This window comes from Loxodonta africana, chromosome 15 (assembly GCF_030014295.1).
Source record: "Loxodonta africana isolate mLoxAfr1 chromosome 15, mLoxAfr1.hap2, whole genome shotgun sequence".
Taxonomy (NCBI): Eukaryota; Metazoa; Chordata; class Mammalia; order Proboscidea; family Elephantidae; genus Loxodonta; species Loxodonta africana.
Window position 1 is genome coordinate 48,099,193 of NC_087356.1, and position 21,996 is coordinate 48,121,188.

Here is a 21,996-nt window from a genome sequence, read left to right on the forward strand (position 1 = left end):
CGGTGTTGGTGAAGAATAATGAACATACCATGGACTGCCAAAAGATCGAACAAATCTGTCTCGGAGGGAATACAACCATAATGCTCCCTAGAGGCAAGGATAGTGAGACTACATTTCACATACTTTGAACATGTTATCAGGAGGGATCACTCCCTGGAGGACACCATGCTTGGTAAAGTAGAAAGTAAGTGTAAAAGAGCAGGACCCTCAATGAGGTGGATTGACACAGTGGCTGCAACAGTGGGCTCAAGCATAAGAACGATTGTGAGGATGGTGTTTGATGGGCAGTGTTTCATTCTGTTGTACGTAGGGTAGCTATGAATCGGAACTGACTTGACGGCATCTAACAAGAGCACCAGTCTGCTTGAAAAGTGGGTTTTGGGAATGGTTTCGGTTCTGTGTTAGTAGAGTGTCTGGGGGCCATAGTCTTGGGGGTTCTACCAGTTTCTTTCATGAATTTGAATTCTTTTCTACATTTTTCTCTTGTTCTGTCTGGGACTCTCTGTTGTGATCTCTGTCAGAGCGGTCATTGGTGGTAGCCAGGCACCATCTAGTTCTTCTGGTCTCAGGCTGGTGGAGTCTCTGGTTCGTGTGGTCCTTCAGCCCTTTGGGTTATTATTTTCTTTGTGTGTTTTGTTTTCTTCATCCTCCTTTGCTCCAAATGGGATGGAACTAATAGATGTATCTTGGATGGCCGATCACAAGCTTTTAAGACCCCAGATGTTACTCACCAATGTGGGATGTAGAACATTTTCTTTATGTTATGCCAGTTGACCTAGATGTCCCCCAAAACTAGGGTTCTCACCCTCCTACACTAGCTAGTCCATCCCTCAAAGTGTTTGGATGTGTCTGGGAAACTTACATACTTTTTCTTTGGTCCAGTTGTGCGGACTTCCCCTATATTGTGTGTTGTCTTTCCCTTCACCAAAGTTGACACTTGTCTGCTATCTAGTTAGTGACTTCCCTCCCCTTCCCAGCCTTCTCCACCCTTGTAACCTTCAAAGAATATTTTTTTCTGTGTGTAAACCTTTTCCTGAGTTTTTATAATAGTGGTCTCGTATAATATTTATCTTTTTTTGTGACTGACTTATTTCACTCAGCATAATGCCCTCCAGATTTATTCATGCTGTGAGATGTTTCACGGATTCATCCTTGTTCTTTATTGTTGCATAGTATTCCATTGTGTCTATAAGCCATAATTTATCCATTCATCTGTTGATGGGCATTTTGCTATTGTGAATAGTGTTGCAGTGAACATAGGAGTGCATAAGTCTGTTCATGTGATGGCTCTTATTTCTCTAGGGTATATTCAGAGTGGGATCACTGAATCATATGGTATTTCTATTTCTGGCTTTTTAAGGAAGCACCAAATTGATTTCCAAAGTGGTTGTACCATTTAACATTCCCACCAGCAGTGCATAAGAGTTCCAATCTCCCCGCAACTTCTCCAACATTGGTTATTTTATGTGCTTTGGGTTAGTGCTGGTATTGTTGGGGTGAGATGGGATCTCATTGTAGTTTTGATTTGCATTTCTCTAATGGCTAAGGATCGTGAGCATTTCCTCGTGTGTCTGTTGGCCCCTTGAATGTCTTTTGTGAAGTGCCTGCTCATATCCTTTGCCCATTTTTTAATTCTGTTATCTGTATCTTTGTTGTAGAGGTGTTGAAGTATTTTGTAGACTTTAGAGATTAGACCCTTGTCGGATATGTTGTAGCCAAAAATTGTTTCCCGGCCTGTACGTTCTCTTTTTACTCTTTTGATGAACTTAAGTGTTTAATTTTGGGGAGCTCTCAGTTGTCTGTCTTCTGGTGTATGCGGATTTTTAGTTATGACTTGTATCCTGTTTATGCCATGTATTTTGACCCCTAGCATTGTCCCTGTTTTTTCTTCCATTATCTTTATCACTTTAGATTTTGTATTTAAGTCTGTAGGCAGAAGCTTTGTAAGTGACTTTATATGCCCTCCGTTCCCTTACTCTCTTTCTGTGCCTCCAAATGTCTTAAGAGTCACCAACCTGAATTACCCTCTGATTTTCACCTTTTCTCTATTCCCTCTGCCACTGCCTTTATTTGAGCCTTTATCATGACCTTCTTGGTGTATCAAAATGGTCTTACCTTTTGTTCCCATCTTTCTTCTTGGCTTTGTGTACTCTCCCACCACCCTCCATCAGTTGCCTCCTCTCTACACTGGTTAATTCACTGATCTAAGCAGCCGCTATTTGTTACCACAAATGATGCTACACCAATTCTTTACTTCCTTGACTTTGCAAATGCCATTACTACTGCCTTCCTGTAGCTGCTGCCCTTTGGTCTGATTTAGATAACTTGGTTCACTTTTCGAGACCCAGTTGGAGTGGTCTTTTCTACGGGAGACCTTCCCTATTAATCCCCAAAACAGAACTGATCGCTTCCTCCCTAGTTTTTCACTGTGCCATGTACGTACTCTTGTCAATAGTGCCTTTCATTTTGTGCTTGGTGGAGCCTTCACTTCTCCATGCCCTCTACCTTTGATTTATAGCATCTTCGTTTTTACCTGCTTTAAAGATTGGGCTTTTTCTTCTTTTTTTATTTGAATAAAAGAATCCATGACTTTAAAGAAAGAAGTCTAAAAACTCTTGTTTTAAATCTTGTACAGAATTGTAATTTATTTGTTTATAAATCTGTCTCCCACACTGCTCTGAGCTAGATGAAGGCAAAATCTGTATCTTTTTCATCTCTAGACACTTACTTCTTAAGATTGTGCCAGGTCCATAGTAGTTGATAAGTAAATATCTTGAGAGTGAGTGAGTGAGTGAGTAAAAGATTAAATGAATGATGGTGTAAGTAAGAATAAGCATTAAGATGTGGAAAACTTACACTGTAAGAAAAGTTTATTTTTTATGTTAAGGATAGCTGAAGAAACTTTGTCAAAATAGTGGGCATAGGAAATTATTTAACAGTGGTATTCAGAAATATTTGGAATGGGAAGAGCCTGAAGACCGAGAAGTCAATGGAAGGAGGCCATGTCAAGCTTACTGGCAAGAACGAGGAGGCACAGAGCAACCCCAGATACATTTTAGAGCAGGAATGGCAAGGCTTGACAACTTACCACATATGGTGATACATACCTATATGCCAGTTGGTATAAAAAGATTAATAGATGAAAGAAGTTACTGCCAATGCAGAAAGACATGTTTGTGTTTACTCCATGCAAATACGTACTGAGTCATATGGGTCCAGTTTTATGCACACCTAGATCACTGTTTGTAGGCAGAAAGCATGCCTGGTTCCTTCGCCACACCTACTGTAAAAAAGAATGCTTCTAATTAAACTTGAAATGTTATTTTAAGATGCATTCCAGTTTTCGGAGATGTTTACATATGCAAAAATGTATAATTTAAAATCAGTAAAATATAATATTAGCTACTTCTGCCGTATCTAGCTTTTGTGAAGAGACGGGGCCAGTAAGTATGCAGCTTAGTATGATACACAAACTTGCCTTTTCAGTATATGTCCCTAATCTAAAAGTACCATAGGGTGACAGTAAAATGGGTGATAATGAAAAGCCTAGTTTCAGTTGTTTATGATGCTTTTTGCTGCCCTGAAAGCATGGAAGATAAAGTTGAATAGTTCTAAATCTAAAAATATATTCACAGGCATTTTATCAAGCTAGTAGGAAATGTGCCTTAGATGTATAATTTTGTTGAAAGTGCAGAAAATTATGTATTAGAATGGAATGTGAAATCAAGTATGCTCCGTATCTTTCCAGACTTTTTTATGCATATACCAAAATATATGTATTTCCATGTTTTAGTTTTGAACTCTCTTCTTCCTAATTCATCAAATATGTGTGTAGTATGAGAAATGCCAAGTTCTTACTGGATAGTCAAATTATTTAAAAAAGATGTATATATCCCCAAATCTCTTTAGCTTTGTATTTTTTTAGCAAGAACTTAGCAAACATACACACATACGTATATGTATTACAAAAGTGGTTTTATGTGATGTTCTATGACGTCTTTATTTCAAAGTGTCTGTAAGAAAAACTCTAGTACTTTAGAGCAATTTGCCTGTTTCCTTTGCATTTGAGCAGCAGTAAAATAAACTAAGGAAAATTTCAAAAGATTATTTACTAAGAGGATGTAGCCTTTATGAAAAAAGTTTATCACATTGATAAGAAAAAGCTTTATTTCAAGGAATAGTAACTTTTTATAACTTTTGCATAATTCGAAAGGAATGTTCATGCTTCACAGAAGTGGAAAAATACATTTAAGATGGCCAGCAGAAAAAAAATGTATTTTTAAAAATAGGGTTCATAATTCTGCAAATAGCCATATATAAAACGAGAGAAGAAGGTAGCATACTTTATACATGACTCTCAATATTTATAATCTTCAGGATTGCATTCATGGCCCCACTACTATGTTATTTTAGGTTAAGACCTTGCTTATTAATTCACCTGTTGAAATTTAACATTTGTGGAATGTTCTGCCTTAAATACTAAATGGTCTTGAGATGGCTTGAAGACTAACCAAAAAATGAAATGTTTACAGTATTGGCATTTTTATTGTATTTAACAGTATGCCTTGCCACAATACTCCATTTCCTGATTCTCAAGAATGCTTTGAAAGTATGCACAATATAATTAATAACATCCATCCCTACTGAATTTGTTTTGCAGGTACTCTTTGAGCACATCAAACTCCTCCATTGCTGCCCTGCTCTGTGCTCTTTACCCACACTTCCCAGCTCATAGCACTGACAACCGGTAAGTCTAGTGATACTTCGCTAGATATTGACTATATACAGATTTCAATGGGATGTATCTTAAATTCTCTTAACAGCATGATTTGTGTTTTGGTTTCATGTTAGAAAAGCTGGTTATTGAAGCCGAAATGATTTTTCTCTTAAATAGTGAAAAGAAGAAATAAAGCTAGTGGCCATATTATCTATCTTGGAAGAAGTATAACCCAGAACCAGTTTTATTTGGTGTTAATACCAAATCCAGGACTCTTTTCCAAATTAGCATTGTTCTGTTCTTGAACCTATTTGTCTTCCTGGCTAGATCTTTTTAAAAGTTTCTCTCAAAAAGTTCTAGATCTGAAGAGAACTTTGGACATCTGATGACTGCCGACTCTTCCACAATTCTCAAATCTATAGAGCTTCCCTAAACTCAGAAGGAGGCCAAAAAAATTTATCTTTAGGGGGGAAATTATCCGGCAAAGGATGGTAGCCAAGGGAAGCTAAACACTATACGTTTTGTGCTATAATTGTTTAGTTTTAAGAAGAATTCTCTGTTTTAGTGAGAATGCCTCTCTATTTTTTCTCTCTCTTACATGTGAGAAGTTTTCTATAAATGACTTAGAAAAGACAAGAAAAACAAAGTTCAGCAGAAGACCAGAGACAGTTGAGCTGTGGCAGTGAGCAGTAGCCTCTCCAACCATGCAGGAGCATTCAGATAATGCCAGAACTCTGCCTTTTAAAGTGTAAAGAGCCTCCAACACTTCAGTTTTTCTAGAACCTTCTAGTATAGCAGATCTCTGCTGCACATGGGAGACTACTATACAAAACTAGCCCTTTATATCCAATGACGTGTAAACTGACCAGTGGATGCAACTGAAGGTAGCCCCAGCAGTCTGCCCAGAGAACTGTCATTTTAAGGAACTGTATAATGTATTAAAAAAAAATTAGTAATAAAGAAGAGATAGCTGTTTTAAAAAAATACCCTGATTTAAAGTCCAAACTCTGATGATAGCTGAGTACTGTTGCAAAGCTAATACAGCTCTGGCACATGGTCTCTTGCTTGTCCGTTTAGGAAAGACTGTTTAAAATTGGCAGCCGCTTACTGATTAGAGTACAGTGGAAAGCCACACTCCTGTATTGATGGTCCTAGTTTATCAGGTGGTCTAGCTGTTGTAAACAAAGCAATTTGATGACAAGCACCAAGAACCTTTATGTAATTCATAAATACCAGTTTTTTCTGACCTTGAGTTTATTTTTAATAGATTATAAAAATGGGTAGATTTTGGGTGGACAGAAGGAGACTATTGTCTGTAAGTGTAATTTAAAACGAAAACTCTTTATCTCTCTTAAGAGTTCTTAAAAAAAAGAACTTTTTTGTGATTAAATTCTGAGATGTAAATATTAAAGTCATAGATAACCACTGCTGTTATAAAAATAATTTTAATTAGAAAAACAATTCATCCTCATTATAGATTATTTGAAAACTGAAAAGCATGCACAAATGGAAAAATATTGTTAACATCTCACCCATTAATTTTTGGTGAACTATCTTCCAAGAGTTTGTGTATGTATGTTTGTGTACAAGTATGTACTATAGAAGAACTTTGCTCTCTGAGGAAAACTGATTCCCTTTCTCCCCACTATTCCCTACCAGTTTTTTTTTTTTTAATTGTGCTTTAAGTAAAAGTTTACAAGTCAAGCCAGTCTCTCATATAAAAATTTACATACACCTTGCTGCATACTCCTAATTACTCTACCCCTAATGAGACAGCCCACTCCTTCCCTCCACTCTCTCTTTTCGTGTCCATTCTGCCAGCTTCTAACCCCCTCTGCACTCTCATGTCTTCTCCAGATAGGAGATACCAACATAGTCTCAAGTGTCTTCACCAGCATCTTTTTCTGTCCCACTGTCCAGTCCAGTCCCTGTCTCAAGAGTTGGCTTTGGGAATGGTTCCTGTCCTGGGCTAACAGAAGGTCTGGGGGTCTCAGTCAGACCATTAAGTCTGGCCTTTTTACAAGAATTCGGGGTCTGCATCCCACTGCTCTCCTGCTCCCTCAGGGGTTCTCTGTTGTGTTCCCTGTCAGGGCTGTCATCGGTTGTAGCTGGACACCATCTAGCTCTTCTGGTCTCAGGATGATGAAGTCTTTGGTTTATGTGGCCCTTTCTGTCTCTTGGGCTCATAATTATCTTGTGTCCTTGGTGTTCTTCATTCTCCTTTGTGCCAGGTGGGTTCAGACCAATTTATGCATCTTAGATGGCCACTTACTAGCATTTAAGACCCCAGACGCCACTCTCCAATGTGGGATGCAGAATGTTTTCTTAATAGATTTTATTATGCCCGTTGACTTAGATGTCCCCTGAAACCATGGTCTCCAAAGCCCTGTCCCTGCTACATTGGCCTTCGAAGCATTCAGTTTATTCAGGAAACTTATTTGCTTTTGGTTTAGTCCAGTTGTGCTGACCTCTCCTGTATTGTATGTTGACTTCCATTTACCTAAAGTAGTTCTTATCTTCTATCTAATTAGTGAATACCCTCTCCCTCCCCCATCTTGTAACCATCAAAGAATATTTTCTTCTCTGTTTAAACTGTTTCTCAAGTTTTTATAATAGTGGTCTTATACAATATTTGTCCTTTTGTAATGGACTAATTTCGCTCAGCGTAATGCCTTTCAGATTCCTCCATGTTATAAAATGTTTCACAGATTCCTCGCTGTTCTTTATTAATGTGTAGTATTCCATTTTGTGAATATACCATAATTTATTTATCCATTCATCTGTTGACGGGCACCTTGGTTGCTTCCATCTTTTTGCTGTTGTAAACAGTGCTGCAACGAACATGGGTGTGCATATATCTGTTTGAGTAAAGGCTCTTATTTCTCTAGGATATATTTCAAGGAGTGGGATTGCTGGATTGTGTGGTAGTTCTATTTCTAGCTTTTTAAGGGAGCGCCAAATCGATTTTCAAAATGGTTGTACCATTTTACATTCGCACCAGTAGTGTGTAAGTGTTCAAGTCTCTCCACAACCTCTCCACCATTTATTATTTTTGTTTTTTGGGTTAATGCCAGCCTTGTTGGAGTGAGATGGAATCTCATTGTAGTTTTGATTTGTGTTTCTCTAATGTCTAATGATCCTGAGCAGTTCCTCATGTATCCGTTAGCTACCTGAATGTCTTCTTTAGTGAAGTGTCTATTCATACCTTTTGCCCATTTTTTCATTGGGTTATTTGTCTTTTGGTAGTTGAGTTTGTGCAGTAACACGTAGATTTTAGAGATCAGGCACTGATCGGAAATGTCATAGCTAAAAACTTTTTCCCAGTCTATAGGTAATCTTTTTACTCTTTTGGTGAAGTCTTTGGATGAGCATAGGTGTTTGATTTTTAGGAGCTCCCAGTTATCTAGTTTTTCTTCTGCATTGTTAGTGCTGTTTTGTATACTGTTCCTAACATTGTCCCTATTTTTTCTTCCATGATCTTTTTCGTTTTAGATTTTATATTTAGGTCTTTGATCTATTTTGAGTTCGTTTCTGTGCATGGTGTGAGGTATGGGCCTTGTTCCATTTTTTTGCAGATGGATATCCACTTATGCCAACACCATTTGTTAAAAAGACTGTCTTTTCCCCATTTAACTGATTTGAGGCCTTTGTCAAATATCAACTGCTCATATGTGGATAGATTTATGTGTGGATTCTCAATTCTGTTCCATTGGTCTATGTATCTGTTGTTGTACCAGTACCGGGCTGTTGTGACTGCTGTGGTGGTATAATAGGTTCTAAAATCAGGTAGAGTGAGGCCTCCCACTTCGTTCTTATTTTACGGTAATGCTTTACTTATCTGGGCCTCTTTCCCTTCCATATGAAGTTGGTGATTTGTTTCTCCATCTCATTAAAAAATGTCATTGGAATTTGGATCAGAATTGAGTCAAATCTATAAATCGCTTTTGGTAGGATACACATTTTTACAATGTTAAGTCTTCCTATCAATGAGCAAGGTATGTTTTTCCACTTATGTAAGTCTCTTTTGGTTTCTTGCAGGAGCGTTTTGTAGTTTTCTTTGTATAGGTCTTTTACATCTCCGGTAAGATTTATTCCTAAGTATTTCATCTTATTGGGGGCTACTGTAAATGATATTGATTTGGTGATTTCCCCTTCGATGTTCTTTTGTTGGTGTAGAGGAATCCAGCTGATTTTTTCCTTGTATCCTGATGCTCTGCTGAACTCTTCTATTAGTTTCAGTAGTTTTCTTGAGGATTCCTTAGGGTTTTCTGTGTATAAGATCATGTCATCTGCAAGTAGAGATACTTTTACTTCTTCCTTGCCAATATGGATGCCCTATATTTCTTTATCTAGTCTAATTGCTCTGGCTGGGACCTCCAGCCCAAAGTTGAATAAGAGTGGGAATAAAAGGCATCCTTGTCTAGTTCCCGATCTCAAGGGGAATGCTTTCAGGCTCTCTCCATTTAGGATGATGTTGGCTATTGGCTTTTTATAAATACCCTTTATTATATTGAGGAATTTTCATTCTATTCCTATTTTGCTGAGGGTTTTAATGATGAATGGGTATTGAACTTTGTCAAATGCCTTTTCTACATCAATTGATAAAATCATGTGATTCTTGTCTTTTACTTATATCATGGATTACGTTAATTGTTTTTCTAGTGTTGAACCATCCCTGCATACCTGGTATGCATTCCACTTGGTCATGGTAAATTGTTTTTTTGCTATGTTGTTGAATTCTGTTGGCTAGAATTTTGTTGAGGATTTTTACATCTAAGTTCATGAGGGATATAAGTCTGTAATTTTCCTTTTACCTGGTTTTGGCATCAGGGATATGCTGGCTTCATAGAATGAGTTTGGGAGTATTGCGTGCTTTCCTATGCTTTGAAATACCTTTAGTAGTAGCGGTGCTAACTCTTTGAAAGTTTGGTAGAACTCTGCAGTGAAGCTGTCGGGGCCAGGGCATTTTTTTTTGTTGGGAGGTTTTTAATTACCTTGTCAATCTCTTCTTTTGTTATGGGACTATGTAGTTGTTCTACCTCTCTTTGTGTTAGTTTAGTTAGGTAGTGTGCTTCTAGGAATTCATCCATTTCTTCTAGGTTTTCAAATTTGTTAGAGTACAATTTTTCATAGTAATCTAATACGATTCTTTTAATTTCAGTTGGGTCTGTTGTAATATCACCCATCTCATTTCTTATTCAGGTTATTTGCTTCCTCTCCTGTTTTTCTTTTGTCAGTTTGGCCAGTCATTTATCAATTTTGTTGATTTTTTTCAAAGAACCAGCTTTTGGTCTTGTTAATTCTTTCGTTTTTTTTTTTTTTCTCAATTTCATTTAATTCTGCTCTAATTTTTTGCTTTCTTCTGGTGCCTGAGGGTTTCTTTTGTTGCTCTCTTTCTATTTGTTCAAGTTGAAGGGGTAATTCTTTGATTTTGGCCCTTTATTCTTTTTGTATCTGCATTTATTGATATAAATTGACCTCTGAGCGTTGCTTTTGCTGTGTCCCAAAGGTTCTGATAGGAAGTGTTCTCATTCTCATTGGATTCTATGAATTCCTTTATTCCATCCTTTATGTCTTCTATAACCTAGTTGTTTTTGAGCAGGGTATTGTTTAGTTTAAAAGTGTTTGATTTATTTTCCCTCCTTTTTCTGGTACTGATTTCTACTTTTATGGCCTTATGGTCAGAGAAGATGCTTTGTAATATTTCAATGCTTTGGATTCTGCTAAGGCTTGTTATATGACCTAATATGTGGTCTATTCTAGAGAATGTTCCATGTGCACTAGAAAAGAAAGTATACTTGGCTACTGTTGGGTAGAGTGTTCTGTGTATGTCTATGAGGTCAAGTTGGTTTATTGCGGCATTTAGATCTTCTGTGTCTTTTTTGAGCTTCTTTCTGGATATCCTGTCCTTAACTGAAAGTGGTGTGTTGAAATCTCCTACTATTATTGTGGAGCTGTCTATTGCACTTTTCAGGACTGATAGAGTTTGTTTATGTATCTTGCAGCCCTGTCATTGAGTGCATAAGTATTTGATATGGTTATATCCTCCTGGTATATTGTCTGTTTAATCATTATCTAGTGTCCTTCCTTACTTATCCTTTATGATGGATGTAACTTTAAAATGTATTATGTCAGAAATTTATATTGCCACTCCTGCTCTTTCTTGATTGTTTGCTTGATATATTTTTTTCCATCCTTTGAGTTTTAGTTTGTTTGTCTCTGAGTCTAAGGTGTGTCTCTTGCAGGCAACATATAGATGGATTGTGTTTTTTAATCCATTGTGCCACTCTCTGTCTCTTTTTTTGGTACATTTATTCCATTTACATTCAGTGTAATCATGGATCGGTATGAATTTAGTGCTATCATTTTGATACCTTTTTTTGTGTGTTGTTGACAGTTTCTTGTTACCACTTAATTTTTTGTGCTGTGTAGATTATATATTGTCTTTTCCTCATATTTGTTGCTAATATTATCTCTTCTGAGTCTCTATTTTTTCTTGTATTTTATTTTGATGTGTAGGATAGTTTGTCTCCTTTGTGGTTACCTAAGTATTTACCCCTATTTTTCTAAATTTAAACCTAACTTTTATTTCTTTGTATCGCCTTGTCTTCCTCTCCATATGAAAGATCTATGACTACATTTGTTAGTCCCTCTTTATTGTTCTAATGTTGTCTTCTTTTACATAATAGCATTGCTCTTTCCCTGTTTTGGGCATTTGCTATCTTGATTTATTCTTGTGATTTCCCTGTCTAATTTGACACCTGATTGCTTTGCTCAGTGTTCTAGTCTTGGGTTGATACCTGATATTATTGATTTTCTAACAAAAGAACTCCCTTTCATGTTTGTTGTAGTTTTGGTTTGGTTTTTACAAATTCCCTAAGCTTCTGTTTTTCTGGAAAGGTCCTAATTTCACCTTCATATTTGAGAGACAGTTTTGCTGGTTATATGATTCTTGGCTGGCAATTTTTTTCCTTCAATATTTTATATAAGTCATCCCATTGCCTTCTTGCATGCATAGTTTCTGTCAGTTAGTATGAGCTTATTCTTATTGACTCTCATTTGTAGGTGACTTTTCGTTTACCGCCAGCTGCTTTTAAAATTCTCTCTTTATCTTTGGTTTTGGCAAGTTTGAATATAATATGTCTTGGTGACTTTCTTTTAAAATTTACCTTGTGTGGAGTTAGATGAGCATTTGGATAGATATCTTCTAATCTTTCACAATATCAGGGAAGTTTTCTGTCAACAAATCTTCCAACAGTTCTTTCTATTTTCTGTTATTGCTCCCTGTTCTGGTATTCCAGTCACTCATAGGTTATTTCTCTTGATGGAGTCCCACAGGATTCTTAAAAGTTTCTTCATTTTTTTCAATTCTTTCATCTGATTTTTCTTCAAATATACTGGTGCCAAGTGCTGCTTTACCTTAAAGTTCACAAATTTTGCCTCCCACTTGTTCAGTTCTACCCCTCTGTCTTTCTCTTGAGTTGTCTAATTCTGTAATTTTATTGTTAGTCTTCTGAATTTCTGATTGCTGTCTGTCTATGAATTTTTCCAGCTTATTAAGTTTTTCATTATGCCCCTGCATAATCTTTTTAATTTCTTTAGTTGCTTTATCTGTGTGTTCCTTGGCTTGTTCTGTGTATTGCCTGATTTCCTTCCTGATGTATTGAACGGTCCTGTGTATTAATCTTTTGTATTCTGCCTCCAGTAATTCTAGGAAGGCACTTTCATCTAGAAGATCCCTTGATTTTTTGTTTTGAGAGCTTGTTGAGGTGATCATGGCCTGTTTCTTTATGTGACTTGATATTGACTGTTGTCTCCAAGCCATCCATTAATTATTGTATTAGTTTTTTTGTTTGCTTACTGTGTCGTAGCTTCTTGCTTTGTTTTGTTTTGATATGCCCAGACGGGTTGCTTGAGTGAGCTAGCTTGATTATTTTCACCTTTGGAGCTCTGTTGTCCTGTCCCTAGAGGGCTAGAACTGTTATCAGTTATATCAGTCTAGGGGTCCATTCACTTTTCTTTTGTGAATTCAGCTCAGGTGTCCAGGTAGCTGATCATCAAGTGTGTGGTACAGGCTCTGTCTTGTAGTCTTAGATTGGGAGGGGTGATTGGTGTAGGTATCAGTATCTGGTTGCAGCAGGGGGTTACGATCTGAACAAGGCAGGGAGCTGAGAATCGTCCCCCAAGTGTCTCTGAGGAAAGCATGTCCCTGTTTCCTAGAGCATACAGGTGGGTGGGTTCTGCAGACAGACCATGGGCATCCAGTGTTTTTGATTGTAAGGACTGAGAGGTATCAGTCATCCTTGGGCCCCTGTTGCGGGTGGCTGGGTGATGTGAGTGGAGCCACCAGTCCTTAGGTCACTGATGTTGGTAGGTGAGGACCCTGTTTAATCGGCAAAGCAGTGTTAGATATCAAACACCCTCCTCTCCACTGCACAGCTGAAACAGATGTAGTCTGCCAGCAAGGGCCTATTCTTCTGAAAGAAACCCACACAGGTCCATGCAGGGGGGAAAGGTGCTCAAAGTCCCTGGACTGTGCCTGGACAGGATCTGCTTCTGTCACGAGCTCCCATGGTTAGTGGAGCTGGGAAATTATCTTTTCTCCCAGTAGCGAATTTATTCCTTCTCTAGGGTCTTAGGACGGCTCTAGGCACTCAACAGGGCTTATCTCAGGCCCAGGGAAATCAACAGCCACTGAATCCGGCTTGGGGGCAGAGAGCGTGGTAAAATATACGCAAGCACTTAGCTTTTGTCAAGAATGCAGGTCTTGTCTGGTTCTGGAGGTGTGAGTAGGGTGTGTGGCTGGCTGTTTCCCTCTAAGGAAATTGCGGCCAAATGCCGGCCAAATGCCGCAGCTCCCAGGAATGGTGCCTGAGGGCTCCCGGGAATTCAGGTCTGGTAACTCCTCTCTGATTCTGAACCGTCTCTTCCTCCCCCTGCTCCTCAGTTCGTTTCCTAAGGTTACCTTTGATGTTCAGGGCTCCTAGCTTGTCATAAATGTACTCATTTCACTTGTTTTTTCAGGCCTTTGTTGTAAGAGGGCTCGCCGGAAGTGTCTATTCCTGCCGTCTTTGCCCCTCCTCCTCCTCCATTACTTTTTAATTGCATTTCATCTTCTTCCTTTAAGATTGATACTCATTGGAAGATAACTACTCTAGCTTCTGTCCCCTTTCAGCTCGTAGGCAGCAGCAGATTGTAGAATTCATGCTGTAGTCACCTATTTCTTAGTTCCTATCTGTGTTTTATGTGGACAGGTATCATCTCCAGGCTCTCCGGCACCTGTATGTCCTGGCTGCAGAACCAAGGCTTCTAGTGCCTGTGGATGTGGATACAGACACTCCCTGCTATGCCCTCTTAGAAGTTACCTACAAGGTACCTTCCCACCTGTGATTTCCTTGTAATTCTGTTACTATTCATTCACCTTTTCTTGAAGCAGGTAAAAATATTTCAGAAGTGTTGTCCATTAAGAGGTGACAGTAGTGAGTTAGACTCATAAGAATTTAAGCCTATGTATTAATATTATTACTATACACGCTTACGCTGTATGTAGTGGGAGAAAGAAAAGGAAGATTCACGTCGGTTTGGTACATCATGGTTTATATCACACTTGTCCTTTACGTTAGTACCCCATAGCTTTTGGGTCTGGTTTCGAATTATTACCGTGAACTGGGTACTACAACTCCGTTTACAGAAGAAGGGAGGTGAGACTCAGCTTAAGTGACTTATTTTCTCAAAGTTACATTGCCAGTGAGTGGTAGAGCGGGGAATCAAACCATTCTTTGGATCCCAAAATTCTTGTATGTCCTACATACTGGGCCATTCTTGCTTATTTGTAGTTGATTGGCACATAATTTCTTAGGGATTATTGGCTGCTCTTTTGTCCTTATAGATTGTAGTTTGAAAAAGTCCCTCTTAACTTTATATACCTGATAGATGTGTTCTAAAAGCTAATTGAGTTAGAACTATTCATAGATTTGTCAGCAGAGAACTTTAAAGCCCAAGATCATGTGTTTAACGAGAGATCTTTAGTAAGAGGTACACAAATAGGTTACAAGTCATGTATTCTTCCTCGATTCAGCAAATTATTAAGTACCTTCTGTGTATCAAAACTGTGCTGGGTTCCATGAGTACAAAAATGAGATGCCATTGTCATATTCCTTAAGGAACTTCTATCCATTGGGAAGACAAGCATACGTACACTAAGAATAGAGTGTGATAATTGAAGGTGTATGTGGAATGCAGGGGGAACAGCGGAGAAGTGCCCCCACCAGCTGTGGGGATGGGTAGCTATCATGGTGGACACAGTGTTGGAGCAGAGACTTGCCAAATGAATGAGTGCATGATTCCCAGCAGAGAAGATAGCATGTACAAAAACACAGAGGCCTCAGAGTGCAGTCCTTCAGTTCTGCTGGCATGTGAGGTGCAAGGATCGAAGTGATGGGAGGTAATGCAGACCATGCCAGGGATTTTAGACTTTAGTCCTTTAAGACTTGAGCATCAGACAGGATTTTATGCAATTTAATAATTTACCAGTTGGTCAGTGTACTAACTCCCGGAGACCGGGGTGCATAGAGTTGAGATATTTCTTCTTTATAGTTTCCCCCAACTACATTATGAATGGTGGCTGTTTTTTTACATTTGTAAAGGGTACTCAGTGGTATGAACAAACCAAAGAAGAATTGATGGCTCCTACCCTTCTTCCAGAACTCCACCTTTTAAAGCAGGTAAGTTGGATGTGACTCAGGGAGATTTATTCGAGGGATGAATTCAAACAATAGCATAGGATTAAAGATAGCTAACTAAAAGCATATGCTTTCTTAGTTTTTTGTGGAAAATAGGAAAGCAGCAGCTGGAGGAATAGTCATGAAGAATAGAGACAATCTTTAGTTCAGGATCTTTACTGATAGATTAGATGACCCCAAAACGTGAGTCACATACATTTTTGTCTGGAAATGGAGAGTCTTAACTTCTTGATGTTTCTTTCTAGCTCAGCTATTCTCATTTCCTTCAAGCAGCATGGGTTTCATTTTGTCAAATCAGCACCTCTTCAGCTTTGTATTGACTTTATTTACATTTATCTCGGCAGATTAAAGTAAAAGGCCCAAGATACTGGGAACTACTCATAGATTTAAGCAAGGGAACACAGCACTTGAAGTGAGTATATTAATTTTCTCAGATGTATGTTTCAGGAAATGAATAGAAGTGTTAAAAATATGGAAGGTGAAAATTTTAGATCATTATCTAGGATGTCCTTGTCCCCCTTGGATATCAGCCAATAGGGTATGCACTGAATAGTCTATATCTTTGAAACAGGGTTTGTATTAGAAAATGAAATTAATTTAGAGTCTACACTTTAAATATTTATATTTATATTTATTCATTGAGAAACTAGACCTAATTTAAGTTGGGACGATGATTTAAGACTTAGTTTAAGAAAATAAGACTGATGTGTATGTCCACAAAGAGAGCTTTATAACAATTGATGTTTGTTAGACCACATCTGTTGCATCTGTTTACCACTGTCTTTTTAGAATGTCTCCATAAATTTAAGAAAATAATAGACAGCTTTGGGTGGAAATAGTTGTATGTACAGAGAGTGTTAATAATTTTATGCCTTACATAGTATATAAATTAAGTCTTCAAATTTAGAGAAAGATTAAGAAGCCTGTAAATATTTTTATGGTTTTGTCCCAACTTATATTTTCCCCAAACTCTGTATAATAGCTGTTTTCTATATTTTTCTGTCTTTAGATTTGAAGCACTGTTTTCTTTCTACTGCAAACCAATAATTCAATACCTCTTAAGTTCTGTGTATAGTGCTAGATGATGGGATAGAAAGAAGTATAAGATAAAATACTGTCTTTGAAGCTCGTACTTTAGCAGACAACCAAAATGACTCCTCCTTTAACCAGTTCCATAAATACAGACAACAGAGAAAGGCTTAACTTTATTTTAGACTTCTCTCAGGGACACATTTCATTTTAGACACTAGGTAAATCATCAAACACTCTAGTGAGAAACGGTGAAGGCTTCACCTCATGTGAATGTGGCATTGGAAAATGCTATGTTTTCAGTCAAGAACTCCAAACAGTTCCTCATATTAAATTCATTTTTGTTTTCTTTCAGATCAATCCTTTCCAAGGATGGGGTTTTATATGTTAAGCTCAGGGCTGGTCAGCTCTCCTACAAGGAAGATCCAATGGGGTGGCAAAGTTTATTTGCCCAGACTGTTGCTAACAGGAACTCTGAAGCTCGGGCTTTCAAGGTAGCACTGATTGGTAAAAACCGAAGGATGAGAGGAATAGTTCCAGATCCCGCAAGACAGCAAAAGCACATACTTCTGTGGTTTCGTTTATGATATCCTTAAGGGATCTGCTTCCCTGTCTCATGGCTACAGGTTGTGAAGACTACTTGACCTTGGATTTGCTTGCAGTTGTCTGTGGCTGCCATAATAAAATACAGATGGTCACAGTCAGTATGATTTACATTTTAGTTTCATGATTTTATTTACTAATCTTCAAATAAGTTGAGGCTTATGTAATTCATATCAAAAATAGGAAAAGATTTTTGCAAGGTAGTATTTATTAATAAGTTCTGTTTTTTGAACCACTATTTTCTTAAATCTTGGTGAGGTAAAGAGACAGCAGTTTATTTTAATTCATCTCACGTTTCATTTTAGGTCAGTAATTTATGGCTGAGCCTTTATAATAGTCCCCAGGGTTTAAATATATATGATTGACATCAGTGATTTTTATTTGGCAGTATTCAGTAGGTGATCTGTGAAATACTTTGAAGGATTTTGGAACCAAGATTCATTTAAACTGGCACCGTTGCTGCTTACACGGATTAGATTCCATCTCAAGACGAATCCAGTGTGTAAAGAAAATAGCTGTTAGGATTTGAGTTTTAGATAGGGAACGTGTATAAATATTGAAGACATCTTGATTTCCTGCTTTCTGGGAGTTCAGAAGTAAGATGTAAACTTTCATGGAAAGTGGTAATACCTTAATATTCTATTTTCATTCTTGAATTTGAATGATATTCTTTTTTCTTTACCTTTTTAGTAATGTTTCTGGTTTGCTTTTTAGTTAGTCAGCAAAGGAGAGGAAAAGCCTTTTATGGGTGAGCTGTGTAAGAAAGAAGACTTGTTGATGTAAATTAGTAGCTCACATTAGCTTTTACAAACCGTCTTGTAACTTCTTAGCAGTTACAGGTTGATGAAGCTCTAGCAAGTTGGCACAACCTTATTTGTGGCAACATTGTATGAAAAAAAGAGAGGTAGCCTTAGAACCAGGTGAATTGCAATTTGAGCAGTAAGGAACATAATCTTTCATAATATCACTTATATTTGTAATTTGCTTGTTTGTTTTTTAGCCAGAAACTATTTCAGCATTCACTTCTGACCCAGCACTACTGTCATTTGCTGAATATTTCTGCAAACCAACTGTGAACATGGGCCAGGTATGTATTACATGGTTTGCTGACACTCCAGAACTGAAATTTTATTATTTCTATCTGTGGACCACCAAAAAATATCGATAATATTTATATCTATCTTTGAGGATTGATGACATGCCTCTGGCACACTGTTAATAAGAAGAATGATTTTCACTTGGTAAATACAGCTCTTCCGTAGTTTAAAACTATTAAATTCAATAACTTCTGCTTTGGTGGAAGAAACACCTTAAATATTCTAAGACATTAGCTTTGATAGGTGATTCCTTCTTATGTCCGTTCTTAAACTTATCTATGTTCTCAATGTTTCCTACCATCTTTCTCATGTTATTACATAATTTTATTGTTTCCTCTTTATATTACAACCCTTCTTTCTGTTGGTCATAAAACTATTCAGGATTCATAGGGTGCCTGTCAGATCTTTGATTTAATCCACCATTGCACAGACAGGCAAAGATTGGATTTAGGAGTTAAGCTATCTGAGATTGAAGGCCTTTTGCCTACACACGTGTGTGGCCTTAGGAAAAACTTATCAACCTCTCTTCGTTTCTAAAAGTGAGATTATAATAGAGCCTACCTTACAGTTTTGTTTTTAGGATAAAGTGAAATAACCTTACCCCCTCCTTTTTGTTGAGTCCTTATTACTGCATATCTCAGGAGCCCTGTTTTCCTAGTGGTTAAAGCACTCGGCTTCTAACCAAAAGGTCAGTGTTTCGAATACACCAGCCTGTCCACAGGAGAAAGATGTGGCGGTCTGCTTCTGTTAAGGTTTACAGCCTTGGAAACCCTGTGAGGCAGCTCTACTCTGTCCTATAAGGTTGCAATGAGTTGAAATCAAACAGACTGCAGATGGTTTATAGTTTTTTCTTTTTTTTTTGTATATCTGACACTGTGCTAAGTACTTTATGTAATATGTCATTTAATTCTTAGCTTGAGGGTGGATGCTTTATCGTTCTGAGTTTATATATGAGGAAACTACTCCTCAGAGATGTCACATGTCGAGTTGCACAACTAGTAAGTGCTGGGGTGTGGCCTGAAGGTCACGGGTCTCCAACCCAGAAGTTCATGGCTGACCTTAATCCCAGCTAGGCTTGACTGTGCTTCCTCCCCCAAACCGGTTCTCCTCAGTTTTTTTACTGTATCTTTGTTGGTGCTGGGTTCCCTTTATGGATTCTACTCTTCCCATGCAAACCAGGGCAGATGCTCTGTCCACTCATTTCGCTCTAACTTAATCCATTCTTCTTCCTCACACCACTTGTTATCTTTAACGGTACCTTAATTTCATATTTTATTACTTTTTTGTTGTTGAGAATATACACAGCAAAACGTATACCAGTTCAACAGTTTCTATGTGTACCATTTATTGACATTCTTTGTGTTGTGCAACTATACTCACCCTCTTTTTCTGAGTTATACCTCCCCCATTAACAAATTCACTGCCCCCTAAGGTTCTTTTCTAATCTTTTGATATGCTGTTATCACTTTGATCCCATATAGGTAGTTCTTAAAAGAACATAATGCTCAAGGTAAATGTTTTCAACTAGTTAAGCTATTGTTTGGTTTTAAGAAGACTTCAGGGGATATTTGTGATTAAAGGTTTAAAAATTATCTCAGGGAAATAGTTTCAGGTGTTCATACAACCCTCATGGCTCAAGGAAGTCCAGAGTCCATGAGAATTTGAAATTCTGTTCTCTGTTTTCCCCCTTTTGATCAGGATTCTTCTGTAGGATCTTTCATCAAAATGTTCAGTAGTGGTAGCTGGGTACCACCCAGTTCTTCTGGTCTCATAGCAGAGGAGGCAGTTTTTCAAGGAGTCAATTAGCCATACATTCCATATCCTCCTCCTATTCCTGACTCTCCTTTTTCCTCTGTTGCTCCAGGCAAATACATACCAATTGTTGTGCCTTGAATGGCTGTGTGCAAGCATTTAAGACTCCAGGCACTACACAACAAGCTAGGAGATAGAACAGAAGCACCGAATGCGTATTAGGCCAATTAACTGGAATATTCCATGAAACCATGACCCTAAACCTCCAAACCAAGGAACCAAATCCCATGAGGTGTTTGGTTATACATAAGCAGCCTCAGCAGCTACTCTGTTTTTTGTTTTTTGTCATTGTCGTAAATGTATCTGTCACACAGCTTTTGCCAGTTCACCTTTTTATAGGTGTACAGTTTATTGACAGTTTGTTGACAGCAGTTATAATAATCAGCTGTGCAACCCTAACCTTAATCAATGTGAGATTTCCATCACTGTTAACCCTCCTTTCCCCATCCTTCCCACCCTTGATAACCACTAGTAAACTTTGTTCTCTGTACATAAGTGTGCTTATATAATATTTGTCCTTTTGTGATTGGCTTGTTTCACTCAGCATAATGTCTTCAAGCTCAATCCATACTGTAGCATGTATCAAAATTTCATTTCTCCTACCGGCTAAGTAGTATTTCATTGTATGTATGTACCACATTTTGTTTATCCATTCATCTGTTGATGGGCACTTAGGCTGTTTTCACCTTTTGGCTATCGTGAATAATGCTGCAGTGAACGTTGGTGTACAAACAAGTCTGTTTGAGTCTCTACTCTCAAGTCTTTTGGGTATATATCCAGGAGTGGAACTGCTGGGTCACGTGGTTATATTTTTAGTTTTTTGAGGAAACACCACACTGTTTTCCACAACGGAATTACCATTTTGCATTCCAGCCAGCAGTGGATAAGGGTTCCAATTTCCCCACATCATTGCCAACATTCGTCGTTTTCTGTTTTTTTAATCTTAGTCTTCCTAGTGGGAGTGAAATGTTAGCATCCTTCTGATGGCTAGTGACACTGAGCATCTTTTCATGTGTTTCGTGACCATTTAAATATCCTCTTTGGTGAAATATCTGTTCAAGTCCTCTGCCCATTTTAATTTGTCTTTTTGTTGTTAAGTGGTCAGAGTTTTGTATATATTTTTGTTATTAGATTCTTGTCAGATATATGGTTTCTGAAGATATTCTCCCAGTCAGTAGCTTGTTTTTTCACTGTTTTGGTAAAGTCTTTTGATGGACAAAAGCTTTTATTTTTTCTGAGGTCCCATTTATTTATTATATTAGACAATCCCTTGTTGAAACGTAGGCCTGACATGATTGCCCCTGAGTTTTCTTCTAAGAATTTTATGGTTTTTGTCTGCACATTTAGGTCCTTAATCCATTTTGAATTTGTTTTTGTATATGGTGTGAGGCATGGATCCTGTTTCATTTTTCTGCATGTGGAAATCCAATTCTTCCAGCACCATTTATTGAAGACGCTGTTCTTTCCCCCATCAGAAGGACATAGCATCCTTGTCAAGTATCAGCTGACCACGGATGTGTGGGCTTATTTCTGTACTTGCAATTCTGTTTCGATGGTCTACGTGTCTACTGTTATACCAGTACCAGTCTGTTTTGATTATTGTAGCTGTATAATATGTCTTAAAATTAGGAAGTATAAGTCCTCCTACCTTGTTCTTCTCTTTCAGTATCGCTTTAGCTATTTAGGGTGGCACAGTGGTCAAGAGTTCAGCTGCTAACCAAAAGGAAGGCAGTTTGAATCTACCAGCCACTCCTTAGAAACCCTGTGGGGCAGTTCTACTCTTTCCTGTAAGGTTGCTAGGAGTCAAAATCAACTTGATGGCAGCAGGTTTGGTTTTTTGGTTTTGGTTTTCCATGTAAAGTTGAGGATTGTTTTTTCCCTTTCTGTAAAGAATGCTGTTGGAATTTTGATTAGAATTGTGTTGCATCTATAGATCTCTTGGGTAATATTGACATCTTAACAATATTAAGTTTTCCAATCCATGAATATGGGGATC

The 21,996-nt window shown here is 37.8% G+C and overlaps 1 protein-coding gene across 7 annotated transcripts in view; it reads left to right on the forward strand.

Annotated features, from left to right (window-relative positions):
* The window catches only part of ANAPC1 (anaphase promoting complex subunit 1), a 184,694-nt gene that overhangs the window by 137,927 nt on the left and 24,771 nt on the right, over window positions 1-21,996 (forward strand). For 6 of the 7 annotated variants that reach the window (XM_023557036.2, XM_010597103.3, XM_023557037.2 and 3 more), the window contains 6 exons: window positions 4,661-4,747; window positions 13,972-14,089; window positions 15,364-15,441; window positions 15,804-15,871; window positions 16,844-16,982; window positions 18,092-18,178. In XM_023557036.2, coding sequence (XP_023412804.2) covers window positions 4,661-4,747; window positions 13,972-14,089; window positions 15,364-15,441; window positions 15,804-15,871; window positions 16,844-16,982; window positions 18,092-18,178 — 577 coding nt within the window. Of the gene's footprint in view, window positions 1-4,660; window positions 4,748-13,971; window positions 14,090-15,363; window positions 15,442-15,803; window positions 15,872-16,843; window positions 17,189-18,091; window positions 18,179-21,996 lie in introns of those variants that run through there. The other variant, XR_010317985.1, reaches the window with a different exon arrangement.